The sequence below is a fragment of the Gavia stellata genome, chromosome 13, assembly GCF_030936135.1.
Source record: "Gavia stellata isolate bGavSte3 chromosome 13, bGavSte3.hap2, whole genome shotgun sequence".
Taxonomy (NCBI): domain Eukaryota; kingdom Metazoa; phylum Chordata; class Aves; order Gaviiformes; family Gaviidae; genus Gavia; species Gavia stellata.
In genome coordinates this window covers 22,852,562-22,873,540 of record NC_082606.1, presented here as the reverse complement: position 1 = coordinate 22,873,540, position 20,979 = coordinate 22,852,562, and the positions used below count along the sequence as shown (strand labels likewise).

Below are 20,979 nucleotides of genomic sequence, written 5' to 3'. Positions count from 1 at the left end.
AGCTGGTAGCACTGCACACCTTGGCCCTGATGTAAAAATTCTCCAGGTGTCTCTGACGTGATTCCTTCAGGGCCTTTTTCACACGTGCCATGTGATTACACAAGAGCCAAGAAACGGCGATCACACCTGATGCCCACTGCTGCTGCCTGAAATGGACATAGGCTTTTCTGGCCCGGTAACATCGCCATGTTGCTTGGATCTTTGTAGCAGCCATTTCAGTACCCCCTTGGCCTTTGTATCTTTGGCCAGGTCGATTTAAGATATTTTCCACAGTTGATTGATTCTTTATCACTGACAGAATCTCACTTTTGGTGGGATTCTCATTAAGCTCAAAGTCTGATGCAACTTCCACCAACTTTTTACAGTTTATTGTAGCCAACGGTACGGCATACTCCTTGAGAAGCTTTTCTGTATGTTCCAAAAAAAAGACAATGCTCCCCCAAGATAAACAATAATGTTGCTTGAATGCCAGAAAGCTTGGGGCTTTCTGGTCTATCGTGCCATGGTAAACAGCAATGTCGCAATCAAAGCACGGATCCTGTAAGGACTGACGTGGAGACATTTGCGGGGGCTGTGGGAGAAGAATAGCCACAGATTAAACGTAATTACCATTGGTCATAAATGAGTGGTCAAGACACACTACTGTATTACTGTTTATGACTTAACTGTGGGAATTTATGCATCTGAAACACACTCATACTGATTTATACATCATAACAGCAAAGTCTAGCCCAGCTTTACCATAAAACCCATTGCCACACAAAGACCTCAGAGATCATGCAAGATTACAAGCATTCTTACGGAAATACATTAATCGCACAGAGGAACTATGCTGGATTTACCAAATATAAAAATTAAGCTCTACAGTGATTCACTGGACTACAATCAGAAAGTAACTGCAAAATTCTGCCACCGAGACTGCCTCCACCTATCCCAGGAGAATGGGTAACACCCTGCCATATAAATGCAAACGGGGTAAAACTTGGAATACAAATGTCCTTGCCTCTTAACAGAACTCTGTATTTACTGGCAAATTTAGCCAGCAACTCATTAGCTCTGTTTTTCAATCTAAGTGCAATATTTTCAAACTATTTTCAGGTAATTATTTTTATTTACATTAATAACTCATTGATCTCCATTTCTCAAGTTTGCTTTATTTCTGATTTTCAGATCTCCTCAATGGCACAAAAGTCAAAAAGTCTGGCAAGATCAAGCAAAACTCCAGACAGTTTGCTGTGGAACACAATAATTAGCGATAAAAAGAAAGAAACGTCCCTTTTGCATGGGGATCAAGAACAATCAGCAAGCATTAAGCAGTCAAGGTCAAACTCCCCTATAGTCTTCTGTAAGTATAAAGGGAAACACTACATTTGCTTAGCTGCAGTGAGAGAGATTTAGATGAGACATTAAAAACCTCTTTTATAACAGTAAAGATAGTTAGTTAAGCACTAAAACAGATGGCCTAGGGAGACTGTGGAGTTGCTATCACCGAAAGTTTTCAGAACAGGTTAGAAAAACATCTGTCCGCAATATTACAGGTACAGGTAATTCTGCCTGGAGGTCTAGGTAACCTCGTAACATCCTTTCTAGACTTATTTTCTAAGATTCTGTGAAAAAGCAAACAAATTTAGGTAGAAGACTTGAGAAAGTAGAAACTGGCAATATACGAAGTATTTCCTACTTACGTCAGTATTTAGTATTTACTAGCTTTGATTCAAACCCTCCTGTACCAAATTCAGCGATTTACAGTCACTTCCTAAACCATCTCTGGTAAAGACAGTATTGAAAACATGAATAAAAAACTCATTATCCTCACTGTCTAAATACCTGTGTCCGAGAGGGAATCTGCAGCTCAGATTCCGACTGTTGAGCTGGATACATCCACACTGGCTTTGATTTCCTTGCTGAAACCATGGAGTTGCTGGATGGAAGTAGTGCAATGTTACCTTTACTAGAGGAATATTTGCCATACATTGCTTCCTTTGAGTTTCGGAAGGTGATGGTGTCTGTATTCTCAAGGTCCACCCTACTACAAATCTCTCCTGTACCAAAGAAAAAAAAAATTGATCACAGTTTTTATTGTTAAAAGAAGTGCAACAAAGGCACCAAATTGATATTCTACTACCTACCATTAGGTACCAGCATGCTCCAGTTAGCTCTCATGTCCAAGCAGGTTGCAATTTCAGGAGTTTTCACCAAAAAACATTGAGGAATGCCACTGGATGGCCGTAAGCCATGCTATAACAGGGTGCTATTGTGAAGACTGAGATTAGGTTATAGGAAAATGTATCCCAGTTTTAATCTGTAATGTTTAAAATTTGTAATATGCCAGCCAACAGTATACTCAGGATAACAATGTCAAAATATTAGTACTTATACTCCAGGTTATTCCATATATAATTTTAGTTTTCAACCGCCTCTTTTCATTAGGAGAACTTTTTAAATTTATGGGATTGCTACTGAGTCTACTGCTCATTTTTCTTACGCTCCTCTCCACACTGATGTCATATGCCACAAGCAGCTGTAGCAACCACAGTTTTGAGTACACTTTGCGACAGATCAGAATCCCATTGCCCAGAGTATATTCACTTACTAGGAGTCATTCATTTAATCACACTGGCAAAACCGATGCTTGATCAGTTGTTGTAAGTCCCATTAAGTCACAACTGACAGTGACACTGGCTTTACACTAATATCAACGGTCAGATCTTCAGATTCAGATGCTTAGAATTTGAAACATGCAGGTAGGAACCTACTAGGATGCCAGAAATAAACAGGGACCAAATCCTCATAGGGATTAAGAAATGTGATTCCCATTCAGTTGCAAGACACAGGGTGCTCATGTACATCTTTATGCACTTAGTATTCTTAAGGATTTGAGTGAGTGCTCATTAGACAGCTGTTTCCTTGTGAGATAAAACAAGGGCCTGAAAGCGAAGTTGGAGATGCACTTGATGGTTGTTACTTATCCTTTGCACTCACCTACAGCTGACTTCTTGTGCTGCCTGTGAAATTCCTGGAAAGGCGCTGCTTTGAGTACAACAGGAGGTGTCTGGAGAGTTATCTTTGCTGCTGGAAGGATAAGCCTTTGTTCGGTTAGGCTCAGAATACCTACAAGATGACATTACTGAACAATTCATATACAATCCAGCTATGAAAAAAAAAGAATTAGTAACAATAAAGAAGGAATTAAACAAAGGCAGACTCAAGTTCTTCCAATTCCAAATCAAAACAGGAAAAGCAGTTTTGTTTTATTGAAAGATTCTTATCTTTCAATATTTTACCCTCAAGGAAGGTGAACTTTGCCTATAAAAATTGACAAATACATGAAACATATTGTAATGGTGCTGATTCTGAGAAGGAATTATGTGCTTGTACAATGGCAATTTAATATGCAGAATGGATGACAATTAACTCTTGTAAACCACAATGTAATCATGTATTCATGAATATGGACTGATTGCTAAAATAGTCCAAGTGCAGGTCTAGTTAAGATTGAATGATTAGAAACCAGACATTAATCATGACCATTTATTCTGACCATGTTATTTAGTCATACAAGAATCCTCCATCACACACAATTCTTCTTTCCAGTAGCAACTGAACTCTGTGAATTACAAAATAACTGACTCAGGGAGGATGATGCTCAACATAACATGTCCTAAGTTAGCTACCACATGGAGTAGTCCGAAGTTGATCTCTACCCTTTGCAACGACTGAGATCACAATTCTTACAAGGTTTTGAGGTGCCAGAAAATTTGATTACCAGATACCTGCTGCAAACAGCAAACAACAGTGCCTATGTAGCATACATCTGTACAGTACCCAGGTGGGCATCTGTGACTCACCTTTTGTTATATCTTCTTCTAACAGGGGTAAGGGAGAATCCACGCGGTGAGAGGCAGACAAATCCCAAGGGTTGCTCACTGTGTGACCTTTCACTATCTTCTGACTACACATCTAGGAAGAGACAGAATCTTCTTTTAACAAAGAGAAATCCTGGATTTGCAAAGACACCCTTTTCTACTCCTGGAATAATAAATAATAAATTTAATTTCTGCTATGAATAGTTTCATTAAGATTTGATAACGTAACAGTACAAGCACTGCTTTTACTACTTATGAACATGCTACAGTATTGTCTACTGTCATTACTTTAGTAATTTAAAACAAAATTAGTTAAATCCAATTGAAGTCTTGTGACTTCTGCTATGCAAAAAACAGTGTATTGGTTAATAAAGGAATCACAAGAAGTTTGCTCGATTTTAATGAGTATAGTGTAAAGATAGTATTTCTTGACAGAACAGCCTTTGATATATAAAATGCATGCGCAGGCAAGGTACCAGAAAGAAAAGGTAATATTTTCAAATATGTAAATAAATTTTTGCTGGGAAGAATACCAATGGAATTAAAATATGTGAAACTATTCACAAATCAGGGAACAGTAAGTATCACAGACTTCTGAAGTTTCAGGGTTCCTCAAGGACAGCAGGGAACGACACAGCCTGATAATGTGACGTGGAAACATGCGCCACACTGGCTGTGCTAATGTGGGGATTAAAGCTCCCTTACTTCCCCAATTAACCTGTGCTTGCCTGAAAAAAGGGGACCCGCTGGTTCTAAATGCCAGGAATTTAAGCAGTGACTCACATCACTTTGGGATAGTAATATCATGTGTCTTACTGTTATGCTTATTATCGCACATATAGAGCATTGCACAGGGAAAAGAATATATTGCCACCTTATATGTCAGTATTATAAATACAAAAACTCTGTGTTATCATCTAACATTTTTTTCTCTCTCCAATATCCTAAGTGTCTTCAGTTGCTTTCTAAATAGGAATACACATACTATTCCATTTGCAATGTGGGTTGTACTCAACTCCTGAAGAAACAGAGAGCTGGATATTCAGTGGGTTTAAAGCATTACAGCACATGCAACTTCAAGGCAAGTAACATCATTGAGATTTCTCACTTGATGATAGTGAACCACCACCAGCAGAAGATTATATTGTTCTCTCTCACCTGGCTGATGCTAGAAAAATGAGACAATGATAAACCTAGAGAGACATGAACGATTCAGCTTAAATAACCTCAAATGTTTCATGAAGCAAAAGGAAAAGTTAACACTAGTCTATCAAACCTTACTCTGTCAACAGATTTTTGGAAATCTAGATAAAGGTTTCTTAGTTTTAGCAGTTAAAGTACCTAGGGATCGCGTGTCCTCTAATACAAGCTGCTCAGAACCTCCACTGCAACTGTGACTTTACAGGTTCTCTGGTAACTTTCATGCTGGGTCCAAGCAACACAAGGAAGCGACTAAATTTGAATGAATAGAGTAAATAAGTACCAACACACAGGTGTGAATGTATGATCAATCTCAAGGAGAAGGGTAGTTGGAGGGGAATACCAGGTCTTTGAGTAAAGAGGAAAGCCAGCAGGCAGACTGGACAAGGAATAAGACCTGGGGGCAGCAGGGTTAGGAAAGAACCTTGGGACAGGCTGGACAAAGAGCCTGGCAGATAGGCTGGGAGCCTGGCAGAGAATCAGGCAGATAAGACTAGGGTATGTTCTGGAAGCAGTCTCAGAAAACAATCACAAGGAACTGAGAGACTGGAGCGAGATAAAAATGGGAAAAGGTGAAACTGCGGCAGGCTTGGAAAAGGAAGCAAACAGCTTTGTCTGCAACAGGGCACATCTCCCTCACAATTTGGAGTGAACCTCAAGATCCCACAGTCTCATCTTTAGTCAGCAAAGAGCTGTGAAGCCCAATAAAAAAATGTCACATGCTTTTGTAGGTGACAATCTGTTAGAAGTTACTCCATTAATCTAACAGAAATTCTTACATTGGATAGAAATGTTTGAACCTTACTGATGAGCTATACGGAAGACAACCTTATGCCAACGTGCTGGAAATTTTTTATTTGCTTTTTAAAAAATTATTCCATTATGAATTATAAACTACCTTAAGATAATATTAAATACATAAAATCAGAAAGCTAGGAAATATTGATAGATCTGCGAAATGGGAATAATGGTATTTACCTCTTTTACAGAGCACATTGGGACTTCCTGGTTTAAAATACTAGGTTTTAATGAGTGATTATCACGCTTCTGTACAGCTTTTAGTACAACAGGATCCAGGCGATGATTGGGATCTTTGAGCACTGTTGGGTCATAATTAGTGAGTAACATCAACGACCAATTTTATAGAAAGGGATAGGCAATTCTAAAGAACTGCTTATAAGCCTAATAGAGAAATGAGATAGATCAAAATAAACTATTATAATTTTTCCTCCCAATTTGTATAACAACACTGTCCACAAGAGACATTAGGGAGATAGAAAATATATACACTGTATAATAACAGAGAATCTTTCAGAGAAATCATAGGCACTCATTTTAGTTGTGGCCATTATGAAGCATTACGCTTTAAGGGATCTAGATGTATGAATCTTCATGTCCTTGTGTTCTAAGAAAATAGCAATAAGCATATAACAAAGATTAACCTTATACCAGCTGGCATATAAGTGGCTTGATACTGAGAAAAGGGAATAATAAACCACACTTTTCTACTCACTCTCAGCCCCAGCAGTTCGTTGAGAACACAACAAAAAAATATAAAAAGAATGAAATTTAATTAAACAGTGACTCCTTTTTCAGGCTATTGCTGTTGTATCAATAAAGCAGCACTGATTTTACTATTGGTCAGTCTTATCCTACTTTAAATCCCAGAAGTTTTGTTATGATAAACAGCACTATGAAACATATGTATTTCATTTGTGTTCATAGAGATGTAATAAGCTACAAAGAAAAGCAATTCAGGTGGAGCGTATGAGTTCAAAAGCAGCCTGAGGTTTTTTGTTGTTTGTTTTTTTTACTTGGAGACAGATATTTAATTCTTCTTTGCTGTATCATTTAATTTCTACAAAGTCCATGGCACGTGTCACGTTAAAATAACGACAGATGCAACGTTAATGTAATTTAAGCTCGCATTTATACTGCACAGTGCCACTATGATTCAATTCACTACATAGTACAGGCAACATAGTGGAACTATGGAGCTGACGCAAAAGAGTTACCTACAAAAATTCCACCCAGTCTGTATCCCCTTCTTCTATGTTCTTTCAGCATCCTATTTGCTGCATTAGCTGCCCTCTTGAAAGCTTCAGTGAGATAGCAAAGCAAAATTTGACAAAACGCTTTCATCCTTCAGTTATTTTCACTAAAATTAAGCCAACTCAATTACAAGACGACCTTAAAAATAATAAAAATAATATTAAGTACTGCAAGAAAAAGGTTTACTTTTAGCATCATCATATAGTTTTATTACCATTATTCAGTAATCTAACTTAAAAAGATATTTAAAAGATTGCATCTTTTAAAAAGGTTTTCAATAGACTTCTATCTGCTTATGTCAGTGCAATTTAAAACCTTTACTCACACCTACAGCTTTTACGGCATAAACATAAAACCTAGTGAATTTAATACCACATATTCCGGAATTGGTAGCTCCTAACTAGCATTTTAATGTTTGTAGTGTAGACAGACCCAAAGCAGCATGGAAGCAAAGGATCACACCCTATACAACGCTAACCTGTAGGCACCTCACCTGCTTCCTCTCTGGCAGAACCCAAGCAACTGTTGCTGCTACGAGGTGATTGGAACCTCAAACATTTTCCTGCATGACTAACGTCTTCTAGTGAAGTTTGTTACAAAGATTATGATTCAGCAAGTATGCTTTACTGAGGTCAGCACACAGCCTGCTTCGTCATGGGTACTTTTAAAGTACAGTTTTACAGGGCTGTAAGGGAGCACTTAATTTGCAGGGCAGAATAAGGCTTACTTGCTTGATAATATGCTTGGAGTGTGCTGAAAAACTATTTTTTCATTTCAAGCGCTTCTGAATGTAATTAACCTGGGACATGAGAAAAACAATTCTATTACCCTTTCTAAAGTGTTTTTCTCCTGTGGATAAACATCTCCCACTTTCTTTTTGCTTCATTTTAAATAGGGCACTTCTTGTAACACCATAGGGATTTTCCAATTAGTTCTCTATTTGTTTTCTTTTTACCTAGACAGCAATATTTAACTAGAACAACTTCTTTTTTTAAATATGTTTATAAATATGTGTGTGTGTCCCCGTCCCCCCCCCCGTAAAAGAATAGCAACTAGTATTAAATACAGAGAAAAGATGAGTACTATCATGTATCAAAACTAGTTTATCAACCAGGAAGATTAGATAGATGAGATTTGATGAGTAAATATCAGGAAACCACAGAGCTTGATAGTAATGGTAGAAAAGGTATGTAAACAGAGTAATCTATCATTTCATGATTATCTTCTCCAAATTGCCATCTACCTTCACATTTTTTACTAAGAATCTCCTATCAAGATTTGACATACACAGTTCATAATTCCTATAAAGGGAAGGATGAAGCACAGCAAAATAAAATCAATGGAACTAAGGTCAGTTTTCAACATGCTCAGGAAACTGGTAGGTAAGAGCTTGCAGAAGGCAAATCTAAGAGAAACTGGAACTCCATTGAACGGTCTGTTCCACAGATAAAATGTACTACAGAAACAAGCTCAAACTATTCCAGAGATGAAGCAGAATAGGAAGGATAGCAAGTTACCAAAGTGGACAAATCATATGTTCTTCATTGATCTCAAAAGACAAAAGCATACAGAAAACAGAAAATGGGCATACTGATGACTGCTTCTTGTCTGCTTAAACAAGTAAGACAAAATGAGATGCAGGTAGGAAGAAAATTCTGGGTAATAAAAATTACATAATTAAGTACATTCATAATTATCAGTAAAAAAGCAGCTAGTTATGAGTAGAATCAACTCATTAAATTGTAGTGCAAAAGGGAAGGGGTCTTAGGCTACCTTAAGGGCAAAACAAATCAGATAGTGCTCCGAAGTTTTCAAATTGGCTGGTCCTGGTAAAATACACTCTAGGATGCTTTAGACAGTTCTTTAATCTCAGAACTGCTGGTGAGATTCTTGTAGGATGGAAAATATACTGAAAGACTGGAAAAGAGCATAGTGCCTATCTTTAGAAAGGGGCAAAGGATGTGCTGAGGAATTCTAGCCCTATTGATTTAACTACAATTCTTGGAAAAATTCTTAAATAACCAAACAAGCTAGTTATAAACCCCTGGAAAGTAACAAATAAATGAGCAACTTGAACCTGTCAAGATAAAATTTGTCAGATCAATCTAATTTTTTTTTTTACAACAGGTTAGCAAGCGTTGTGAATAGGGGAGAAAAAGTAAGTACTACTTACCTTGACTTTAGCAAGGCTTTTGAAGCTACTTGATCCTGATACTGTAATAAGTAAGCTAAGAAAGTATGGTTTAGACAAACTTACTTTGAGAGAGTTGCAAAGCTGCTTTGATAACTAATTCAGAAAGAATTTCTATGTCAGTATGGAAGGATACCGAGAGGCTTCAATGGATCTGTCCTGTAAGTGGTTACAAATCAACAGAGCCTGCTGTTCATGCAGGAGGAGGAGGTTTTGAGCAATGGGAGAAAATCAGTTCAGATTGTAAAAAACTCAAATGGAGTAAAGGCAGAGTGATAGTCCGTCTTTGCTCTCAATCACAGAATAATAGAAATGTTGGTTAGAAGGACTCTCTGTTGGATATCAAGTCCAATCTCGAATCTACTACCCACATTAGGTCAGGTCAGCTTTGGTTTTGTCTAGATAAGAATTACTGGGTGATTTCATTACATTTCATAGTTTTACAGCCTTACAGTCTAAACTGATGGGTTTTTTTCTCTGTTGATTTACACGCTGAGCAGCAAAGCAAGGAAGCAGTATCAAAGAATAGTTTCACTCATATTTCCATTGTCTATCAGTTTCTATTGAGAAAAAGGATCTTGTTCCGACAATCGAGCCAAATAATCTTAGTAATAAATAGTAAATAAAGAAAGTGTTTAACTCTGGTTTCCAATGGTCCTCCAAGTCTAAGAACCAGCACGTGGAATTCAATGTAGAAATACTGAATGCTAAGTAAAGGACAAATTCTCCCCAGTGTCAGTGGAACTATTTTAAGGTCAGATGAGTCAAATTTGTAACAGTCTCTGTAAGAGATTTAAAATACGAACAATTTTTATGACTGGTTGTCTTTTTATTCAAGAATATTTCTGACTAGGAAAATTGTATAGAAAATTAAAATTTGTCCTTCTCATTCCAGTTTACATATTCCAGCATTTTATCTATCTAATGATTAATACAGTTTTCCTTAGATGTAAAACTAAGATAATAATACATATAATTTCCCTCAGATTTTGTTCATCTACAGAAAATAAAGTCCAATTTAAATGGAAAGCTCAACATAAAACCTTCAATATGGAGCAACTAGGCACCTTCAACAACAGGTCTCATATGTTATTGCCACCTACTTTAAGCTCTTAAAGTAACCAGAGATTGCTCTGAACTGTCAATTTTCCACGTACTTGGAAAAATCAAGCTTTGCTCCTTTGATTGCCTACTGCTAGCTCTCCCAAAAATTCACCTCTATCAAAATTCTGCCATAACAGGTGCAAAAGAGAATAGATGGAGAACTTTGGTGAATCCCACATCTGCTTTTCGAACAAGGCAACAGAAGCAGCACAGAAGGAAGTAAGAAAGATAATTGCTGGCTTGAACTACAATACATTTTACTTGTGGGCAAAGGGCCAGCTTACACGAGGCAGAATATGCAGGACCAACTTATTGGAATTCAGGGGTGGGCCTCCATTCTTGTCCGGAGACAGCTGTAAACCAGCAGCCCATAGCATCACAATCAGGCACCGAGTTTTGTCAAGGAATGCTGATATGTACAGAAACAGCTTCAGCAGCTTCGGCTGCACCCCTACCTAGCAAAACGACAGTCAATCTCCAATTCCAGATGACAAGAACTGGATAAAAAACTTAAAACAAATGGTGACCTTTCAAAAGATTAATTTGTTTACCAACAAAATGTTCTACGTTTGTCATCTGAGATGGGGGTGACCTTCACATTCCGATTTCTAGGTTGAAAGGATGCTGACTATAGTCATCTGTTAAGTTAACTCTATCTCACCAATTATTTCCTTTTTATTTTAGTGACAAGAAGATTTTATTAATTCACTGAGCTGGTTATTATGATTACATACCGTAATACAAATGCAACAAGCTTATTTTGAATTACTGTAGTGTAACATCAGTTTGTTTAAGTCTCATTCTGCTACCACTGCCAAATTATGCTTTGACTGTAATTATAGCCATATGTGTAAGTTTAAAAGACAATCAGGTTTGGAGGACCAAAAGACCTGTTTTTCTTCTACTACTTCTTCTAGTCACTTGAAATGAATTGCCTTACTTTATAATTTTGGAAATGAATAGACTTTCAGTGATAAGCATTAGTGATTAGCGCGATGCAAATACCGAATAAAGAATGAATAACTAAGTATATGATTAGAATGGTTGTGCTCAAATAAGTTAGCTTAACAAAAACCCCACCACAACACAATCACTGCCATCACCATTATAGCCACACCACATAAGATGCAACTCATAAAGGTTAGAAATCATCACCATATTAAATTCTACCTCATGAATAAATTAAAAGGTTCCCAAGTTTGCAGTATAATATACATTTATAAGAAAACAAGGACCAAAAAGTGACAGTATAATTCTATAAAAGAACAGCAGTCCTGTGAAAATGAAAGGTATAGTTGTAAAGCTTTTCTACATTGCAGCAGTTTGTCAGAATTATTTTTGCTGCAATTCAGATTACTATTTGTTTTGCTAGATACTCCATGCGAAGTATACATATTTAGTAATTATCTACTCATCATTTTTCATTTGTTATCCAGATATAGGCTACAAAATAAAGCGATGCCCAGTCTGCCCACGGTGTTTCAAACAGAATTACAGTCCTCATTTTAAGATAACTACAGAACTTTACAGAGGATGAAGCATTAGTGCTTATCAGACCCAAAAAGTACAAAAGGGCAATAGTTAATTGTTCTTAGTCTCTGTCAAAATCCAGCGTCAGCAACTTTATAATACGAAAAGAGCAAGAAAAGAAGACATTTTTCGTGAAACAATGAGATCCTTATTAAAAATTTTTCAAATTACTCACATAGCAGGATAATAAAAAGTCCGTGTAGATTTGTGCTTGACCTATCTAGTCACCTCAAAACCAGTCTGTTTTTAATCTCATCACATTTTTAAATGCTCAGGTCTCCTTGAAAACTCAGATGCTAACTCTTGGAAAAAGCCTGAATGCAGTTAACCAAGCAATTAGTTTTTAATTTATTTCAATGAGAGTCCTTCTGCCACTGATTTTTTTGGGAGATAATCTTTGAACTTATGTACATACGTAGGGCATGTACATGGGTATATGTGTGTGTGTGCCCGCATGTGTGCGTACAAATATTGCCCTCTAATGGCTGCTTAGTAAAAACAGGGTAGGTAGCACCCAACTTAATTCTTGTAGCTACTTTAATTTATTTTTTTAGACTTGCAACTACACACTGATTTATTTTAGTTACTATTGGTGATCTATAACTATCATTCCTCTAAGTGCTAGTACAGATGACATTTAACAAAAATGCCTTAATTCACAACCTCAGTAGTGGATTTTGCAAATCTAATTGCAAAATTTTACTCCCAGGGAAGCTAGAACATTTCAAAACACAGATTGTGTCATGGGATTCAAAAATTTCTAAAAAGCATTCACTTCAGTAAATGCTGTAGAATAAATCAGAGATAAGAAATACCTACTTGTTTTTTTCAGCCCACCTCCCTGTCATAAACAGTTCCTTAGCAACTGTAAATATGTATCAGAGAGCTTGACTAATTTACACTAAACATTTGTGATTTAAGTCAACATTAAGAAGTTTTCTCTGATCAGCACGTTTCAGCGAGAGCGGTAAAACACATGGTGCTCTGCAGTAGTATAATACTCCTCTCTGCGAGTGTTTTAGAGTGGTTCTAAAAAGCTATTAGCCATGATGCTTTTTTCTAATTAACTCTATATCACAGGGTTAGACAAATCACCTCTTAGTCTGGGCAACAGCTTTCAAAAATCATTTTTTATAAGTGGCAGCTTACAACTGTGCCATTCACAGATTCTGTTTGTTGTTTAAAACAAAATACTCTAGAATGTCTCTTACAGCACTGGGCTTGCTGCATAATGCTTCTATTACATAAATCACATTGTAGAAGAGCATCCTTGTGTGAGATCATTGGACATATTCTTTCATGGGGACCACAGTACTGTGCTAAATTTGTGAACATAATTGATCTTTGGAGGGATGTCTGTGCCTATTAAAATGTCTTTAAAAGAATACTTTGCAGAAAATGGCATCTTCACATTCATTTGTTTATTTAAGAGGAGCAGTGGTTGCAGAACACAAATTTGGAAGAATCAAAACTTAATCTTCCACAACACTCTTCTAATAGTGCCCTGACTAGTATCCAGCAAATCACCCTTCTCTATTCTTTCTGGTCTGAGAATGTTCAAGTTGTGTAAGTGCTCAGCCTTAGCTTTGGTAAATAATTGTTTTGTACTAAGGGAAACAGCTTGACTAGAGATAAAAGAAAGGCTGTGCTTCAGAATACCTTGTAGCTTGGCAGCTTGGGATCTACAAGATATGGAAATATCTCCATATGGAAGATGTCCCTCACGTTCCAAAGTAAGCGCTCGCAGCATGCAGCTAAGAAGTAGAACCTGACATTCCCTCCCAAACCACATCAGAAAAGTAAGATGTAAATGACACTTCGTTTCATGTAGTCACTCTAGGATTCTGATTCTCTTTCAGTATAATGCCTATTTTTTTGATTCGGTGACATTGATTTGTGGCCAGTGTCAGCAATCATGTGGCAGGATTGCTTTTAAAAACAAAAGTCAATTAAAAAACATCACAGCAAAGTACAAGCATTTTTCAGTCATTCCTAACAATCCTGTTATAATTTGAAACCAGAGTGTATTCTTGTCTTTTTAAGAAATGGCCATAGAATGACCAACTGAAAGCCCATTCTTGTCAGCAAAACCCCTTTTACTTCTTCCTTGATCTTTGGGTCACATCCAAAACTCCACAAGCTCCAGTCTGCTTATCTTCACTCCCTGATTTTACTGAGGTTACTTACCATGCACATTCCCATATATACTTATATGTTTGCTGGATTGGGGTCTTGCTACCTAAACCTGTTATGCTACAGGTTTGTTTTCCTCAGTATTGTAACTCAAAATGTTTTGAACTATACATATCAATGTCAAAAAGTAGGAAATTATGAGGTATTTTCACTTAAAAATATTTTTTTTTAATTTAGATCTGATATGTATTAACTTCAATAGTGAAAAGTAATGCATATAATAAGCCCAAAAGACAATATAAGTTACTTACAGGAGCAGATTTTTTCTTAGTTATAAGTGGCAGCCTGGTCTCATAGTTCTGTTGTTTTAAACCAGCTTTATTATTGATGTTCTCTGGGTCAAGCATAATTTTCATATCCATTTCCAGCTGATGCTGAAATATATAATATGCATACCCTTAAAATAATGGCACTAGGACAGAAGTGCTTATAAGCAGGAATGGGCTAATATTCAGAAATTTGCAAAATGATGATAAAAATTCTTGTTATTTGACTATCCACACAGAATTGGGCAAACAATGAAAAAGTGCCTTTTAGATTAGATGGACAACTTAACAAGGCATAGACCTACTCTTCACATACATGGTTTTGCCAAAATTTGTTGAATTAATTTCATTACAGGCTCTGAAATTTCCAGATATGCGCACCTTTGAGTTAAACTTTGAGTGGAAAAGAATCAGGTTTGACTCACTTGACTAACATAGGTCATTTGTGAATTCCATTTACCTGTGTTGTAACAAATGTTTTATACACACCCTATCTATTGGGAGGGCGTTATATGTGCATTCATCCCACAGATGATAATAAGAGTCCAATCTACCTTGGCCATGTTTGCCAGAGACTTTAATTCAGGAATCATGGACCTGAAGGACCAGAACAGCTTCTTTGGATCCGTTATGGCCCATTGACTCAATGCAGACAGAGCACTTGCTTACAAGTAAATTAGGAAATAAAAAATCCTTATAGTAGTAAGAATTAAAACATAGTAGTTTCTTAATGTACTGTGTTATCTGCATGGAATGGATTCAACTATTTTGCTAATTAAAAATTATTATTATTTAAATCCCGATGGACAGCAGAAGACTTTTAAAGTTTCTTCTTGTTATAAGAAGTATCTAAATCACGTACTTTTTCTATAAAAGCCAGAAGTGATGCCATATATTTTTACTAGAGCAGAAGTTTAAGTTGAAGACGTTTTGGTTCACCTTAATGCATGGACTTTAGTTTACACTTGGATCTGTATCAAGTGTAGTAGTATCTCCCAATACTTTCATTGCAACAACATTGCTAACCAGACTCTGCATCGAACAGGGTTTATTTACCAACCAGTGCCGAATAAGGAAGAATCCTCAAATGGCAGAAACTAACATATCACCAGAGCTAAGGTAATTCAGAGGAGCTGGGGGCCTGGCAGTGTATGTGCTTAATTCCCATTACATGGATACGATAATACAAAAAGCTCCCTTACATAGTAGATCCAGCTAAACATATTTATACAGGAGAACTCTCTGCTGATACTTTTATTGCATAAACGTAAAAATAAATTTATGAGAATTCTATTTTTTGACAAACAAGATGTGCCATAAAAAGTCTAAGAATCATTAAAGGTATATTTGAACTATTAAACAATTGTATTACTTTGTGAAAGTGCTAAAAATGGTTTCATTTATTTATCTGCACAATATATTATCTTCTTTTGATAGTAATTACAAGCAGATGTATCAATGAGACGCTCATTTAGATTTGAGTTTGTAAGACCAAAAGTTATTATCCAAGCCAATTACTCTTTTACCCACATGGCTGCACAGAGACAGAAAGTTCAATTTTCACCTCATCAGTGATTTTGTGGTATTTATTTTATTACTATTACACACCACTGTACAGAAAGGAAACTGCTTGTGCTATTAAACAAGAATTGGGGGAAAATTGAGCACCTTCTCAATTAAAATAGGAGACGATTCACAATGCAGACTCCTCACTCAGACTGATAGTGAAATGATCAATGCTGGAGTGGCAGATTCCACTCAGGATAACAAGAATTGAAATGCTTAATACAAAAACCTGATAAAAGTTACTTCGTCAGCTTAGATGTATGGCAAGTGACAATCCTACATTTGCAGGAACTGGAGTAGATGGTATCATGGGTCTCTTCCATCTATATTATCTATCCATTTATATTATCCAAAGTCTTAAATTTAAGCTATCTCGAACCATCTTGATGCACAATAAGAAAAAGATGAGAATAGTAGGGCAAATAGTACATTATTACTAATATAATGCTCAAGGAGATTGAGAATTATTGTGCTCAATTATTAACATGGAGTATACTGGAGTTTACAGAACAGGTTGACGTGTTCAGTACAGTTAAGTAGTTCAAATCTCGTTCTACTTCAACACAAAAGTCATTTCAGAGTGGAGGGCAATTTTATCATGTAGTAAGCCAACTAATCTGATTCACTATGTAATTCTGTTTTGCAGATGCACGTGGCACTTGGTTTCTAATAGAGTCCAATTCCCTTACGAACGGGCTACATTATATTAATCTTCAGAACAACTTGTATTATCAGTAACTAAACCACTTTTCATGTCTAGCTATTTATGTTATTTGCATATTCTAGAGCCCACTAGAAACATCTTTTCATTTACATCTTTAACTCTATTAATGTTGAGAGAATATTAACTTCTACTGTGTATTCAGAATGTCACAGGAAGTATCAACTTTTACAAAAAAAAAAAACCCAAACCAGATCTGCACAAGCATCAGTTCAGGTGCTTTCAATTAAGCATTTTTGGGTTTGTTTTTAAATAAAATAATTGAACTTATACATCTACCAGTAATGGATAACAACTTTTCAGCCATTGCTATACAGAGGCTTTACAAATACCGCATGAGAAAGACACCTCTTTATGGTTCTCAAGCTTTATTAGAAGAAGAAATCCAATTACAACACATAGTGAGGGGAAAAAAAAAAAAGCGGGGGACAGTGCTTCACAATTCCCCCTGTGAGCTAGATTTGCAGTCTTATCTGGCTGCTGCTATGACTCAGAAATACTGTATGTGTGAGTAAACCGTAATTTTAAGCCTATTCTGTCACCTGTGGGCAAGCTATTTCCCATATGACAAGTATTCAAGCAATGCGTATGCGAAAATAGCATCTGTGCTCATTTAACTCCAACCTTGTTTTACCCTAACTACTACAAACACAACTTATGCTCCATTTCTATTCTTACACAGCGTACTATGGACTGCAAAGCACAAAAATATTACCATGTGAATTACTAATTTCTCTCAGAACCCTTACGAGTTGAAATGTTGATTTCTTCAAGCCTACATACTGGGAAATACTGTCTGCAAACAGAAAACTATTCAGTTCACTAATATTTCTTTTGAGTAGAAAGGAATTTTAAAAAATACCAAAGTATGCTTAAAGAAACCAAAACTGTTTATAGCTACAAGTGAGGAAAAGACAGGAAGTAAGGAATTGTAGGTGATAATTTCCCAGCTGGATTTCACAACTATTTAATAATAAAAGCTTTTTATGTTGGCATGCTGGGCACAAAGAACAGCTGGCAAACCAGCACTGTTTGCCATTTTCTTTACAATGGGAAATTAGGGCTAGCTTGTGTGTCATTGGCTATGTATTTCTAAGCAGATGCCATAGATACCAGAAATGAAAAGACAAAGAGAAAGGCAGGACAGAGCATGTGCTCCACTGTAAATTAAGCTCATTGGTGCACATGAAGAGTTGAAAGACCACAGATAACACAGAGTTTACAAAGTAGCTGAAACTCTGATAATTTTTTTTTCTCACAATAGAAGTGTATTCATATAGGACAGGGTTGGAATACTGCCTGGAAAAGATCAGAGATCTTCACTGCACCTTATCCATCTTTTCAAGAGTAAGCAATATTTTAATACTACTTTCTATTGGGACTTCTTTTACAAAGATAATCAGCAGTGTTAGGCTGCTCATTCTGGTTATACCTTTTCAAGTAGCTTCAATCCCTAGCTTCTAGTAATAGAACTATGGAGAGCCTCCTCTTAAGGTTCTCTCTCACTCAAAGCTCCCTTCAATTTAAACAGTAATAACCCAAAATTGTGACAATGGGTATTTTTCAATTCAACTAATTGCCTTCATTTGTTTCTAAAATATGTTTGAGGAGACCACCTTGAACTCACCAGCCAAAATTCACAGCTTAGAATAAAAGCAAAAATACTTAATCTACAAACATTTTAAGAAGGCTTTAAATGATTTTACAAGGATTACGTTTATGAAAAACAGCAAAAAATCAGATTTCAAGGAGAAAGCCTATGTTTATCATAGAGGTGACTACACTATACACAGACAGAAGTCCTTCCCGCAATTTGCCATATCTTTTATGCAAAAACAAAAAAGAGAAACACTTTTAGTCTCAAACACCACAACCATTTATATCTGTGCTCATGCTGTTCCAATGTATAGTTCCATTTATTTTAGACATGTTACTTGCAGAATGACAGTTAAGCATACAGTATTTTCAGGACTGGGACCTTAAAGCTGAACAAACACGTGGTTTCGGACCTCTTCAGCAATACACTTTGGGGGGGGGTGGGGGGGTGGGATAAAGAATGGAAGGCTTGTGGATGCACCCATGATGATACTGAAGTCCTTCCTAGCTTAGATTTTATCCTGACTGTGAGGCTGGGAGAAGGGTCCTATCTCTCAGCCCCCTCATTCTACTGAGGATTTTTTAACACATTCAGTCAGAGGTGGTATATTATCAAAAACTTAATCCATGTGGAGTCAGAACATAACATTAAGGGATCAACTGGTAACCTACAAGACACCAGTCTACTCATTTAATGTGGTCTCTGGCAGAATAAGTAGTGTGTTATTTCAGACCTGCGAGCCTTGAGAAACGCGTAGTGCTGATTTGCTGTATGCCTGGACAGTCACGGGCTCAACAGGTACTCGTGGTAAAATAAGCTGTTTCTGAGAAGCACCAAAATGAAGCCCCCTGATTTAGAAAGAAACAAACAGTGAGGTTTTTAAAATCTACTTTGATTTTACTTATTAAACCCATACTGCTTCCATCTGGTTGAATCTGAAAGACTATATTTTTATTTAAATTTGCATTTAGCAAAAAAATTACAGGAGTTAGCAGAAGGTTGCTGGAGCTACTTAGAACTGCATTTACTTTTGTATTGTTTTTTAACTTAAACAAGATAAAACCAAAATAGCAAATGACCAAAATAACCTAATCTGGGCCAATATTGCCATTTGCTTTACAAGATTCTGATACCACATTTTTTCTGTCTTGCTACCTGCATTGTCTCTGCAACAAAACAGCTATTTCACTTACCATTTAGGGGGCTCTTTGGAATGTACTTCTTTATTATCAGTAGAAGAAACAGTTAACACTTGTCTGTCTATAGCATTTAAATAATTTTCAGCATGTTTCTGTTAGAGGGAAAAAATAATGTTTAGACTATTAGAAAGTTATGAGGGATATTAAATTTATTTGTCAGTTAATTTAGCAATCCAGATCTTCACTTGACTGAAAAGTTGATAGGCTTTGTGCTTCTGTTGGACAAAATGGTACGGGGCACAATATCAGTTAATCTGACAGCCCAAAAAAGGAAGCCATGGTTCTGAACTGTAATGTCTGATGAATCCCATCATTTTTTAAACAGAAAGGGATCTTGCAGCATGACAAATACATGGCCCCATGTACTCTAAGTAAATTACTGACAGGGATCTCAAAAACTGAATTGTCTTCTGGATCTGCTCCATTTTACTTACTCTCAGCCCAAGATCAGTTCTTTCAGTTGCTGTTTCCAGGTCACTAATATCCACAGCTTCAACATTTCTTTTTAAGTTGATATTTTTCACTTGAAGCTTATGAAGGTCGTCTTGAACCTAAAAAGCAAGTTATGACAAAAATCATACCCATAACCAAAACCTGTGGGATTACGTAGCAGGATTTGATCCAAATCAAAAACTTCCTAAATACAGGAAAGAAATACATGCAACTTCCCATACTTCTGTACTTTTATAAATACGAGAATACTAAGCCAATGACTTTAAAGTCATTTATGGTTGCACTTTATGATCTTAAAGGCCTTTTCCAACCTAAATGATTCTATGAAAGCCATTGATTGTAGAAAACCTGAAAAAAGTTAATTTTAAAACAAATCTCGCAAAGCAATGGCAATAAACTTCAGGACTGAGGTCCTTCGCCAAGGAACGATCTTTCCTTACACATTTCAAACGTCTCTCTTGGCACAGGTGGCTTCACTCTAGAGAGATCTCAAAAGCGTTAAGGAAGGATTGAAAGGTTGGGGCAGCCTGTGAGGAGATAACGTCAGCCCACGTCAAAAATGTATATTTACACCGTGTTAACCAAAAAAGTTCAAGGTTGCGTTATCCTAAGAACCATAACGTGTACGAAGCCCAAGCCCTTACCCAAAATTCACCCGCGACGCCTCAGCCGCGCCCTGCCCTCCCCTCAGCAGCAGGCCGCGCCGCCCGCCCCTCAGCCGAGGTGTGAGGCGGCCTCCCCGCGGGAGGAGGGGGTCCCGCGGGGGCCCCGGCGCCACGGCTGCCGGGCAAGGACGGGGCCGGCTCGGGCACTGCCCGCACCCACCTGCACCAGGGCAGCTCCCGCCTCCCGCCCCGGCTCCGCCAAGCCGGCCATGGCGGCTGCCGCCCTCGCCCCTAGCAACGGGACGCGCTGGCCGGACCGCACCATCCGCCTCGCCGCGGGGGGGAGCGCACGTCAAACGGAGGCCGAGCCCGCTCTCCGGCTCGCTCCTCCGCTTGCGCTGTCCCCGCTCCCGCCTCCCTGGAAGGGCTCGCCGCC

General features: G+C 37.4%; 1 protein-coding gene across 1 annotated transcript in view; it reads right to left on the bottom strand.

The window, feature by feature from the left end:
- The window catches only part of IQCH (IQ motif containing H), a 71,160-nt gene that overhangs the window by 50,114 nt on the left and 67 nt on the right, over window positions 1-20,979 (bottom strand). The window contains 9 exon segments of the mRNA XM_059824141.1: window positions 20-538; window positions 1,828-2,042; window positions 2,983-3,111; window positions 3,849-3,960; window positions 14,388-14,510; window positions 19,020-19,134; window positions 19,480-19,577; window positions 19,920-20,036; window positions 20,760-20,941. Of these exon segments, the coding sequence (XP_059680124.1) occupies window positions 20-538; window positions 1,828-2,042; window positions 2,983-3,111; window positions 3,849-3,960; window positions 14,388-14,510; window positions 19,020-19,134; window positions 19,480-19,577; window positions 19,920-20,036; window positions 20,760-20,941 (1,610 nt within the window).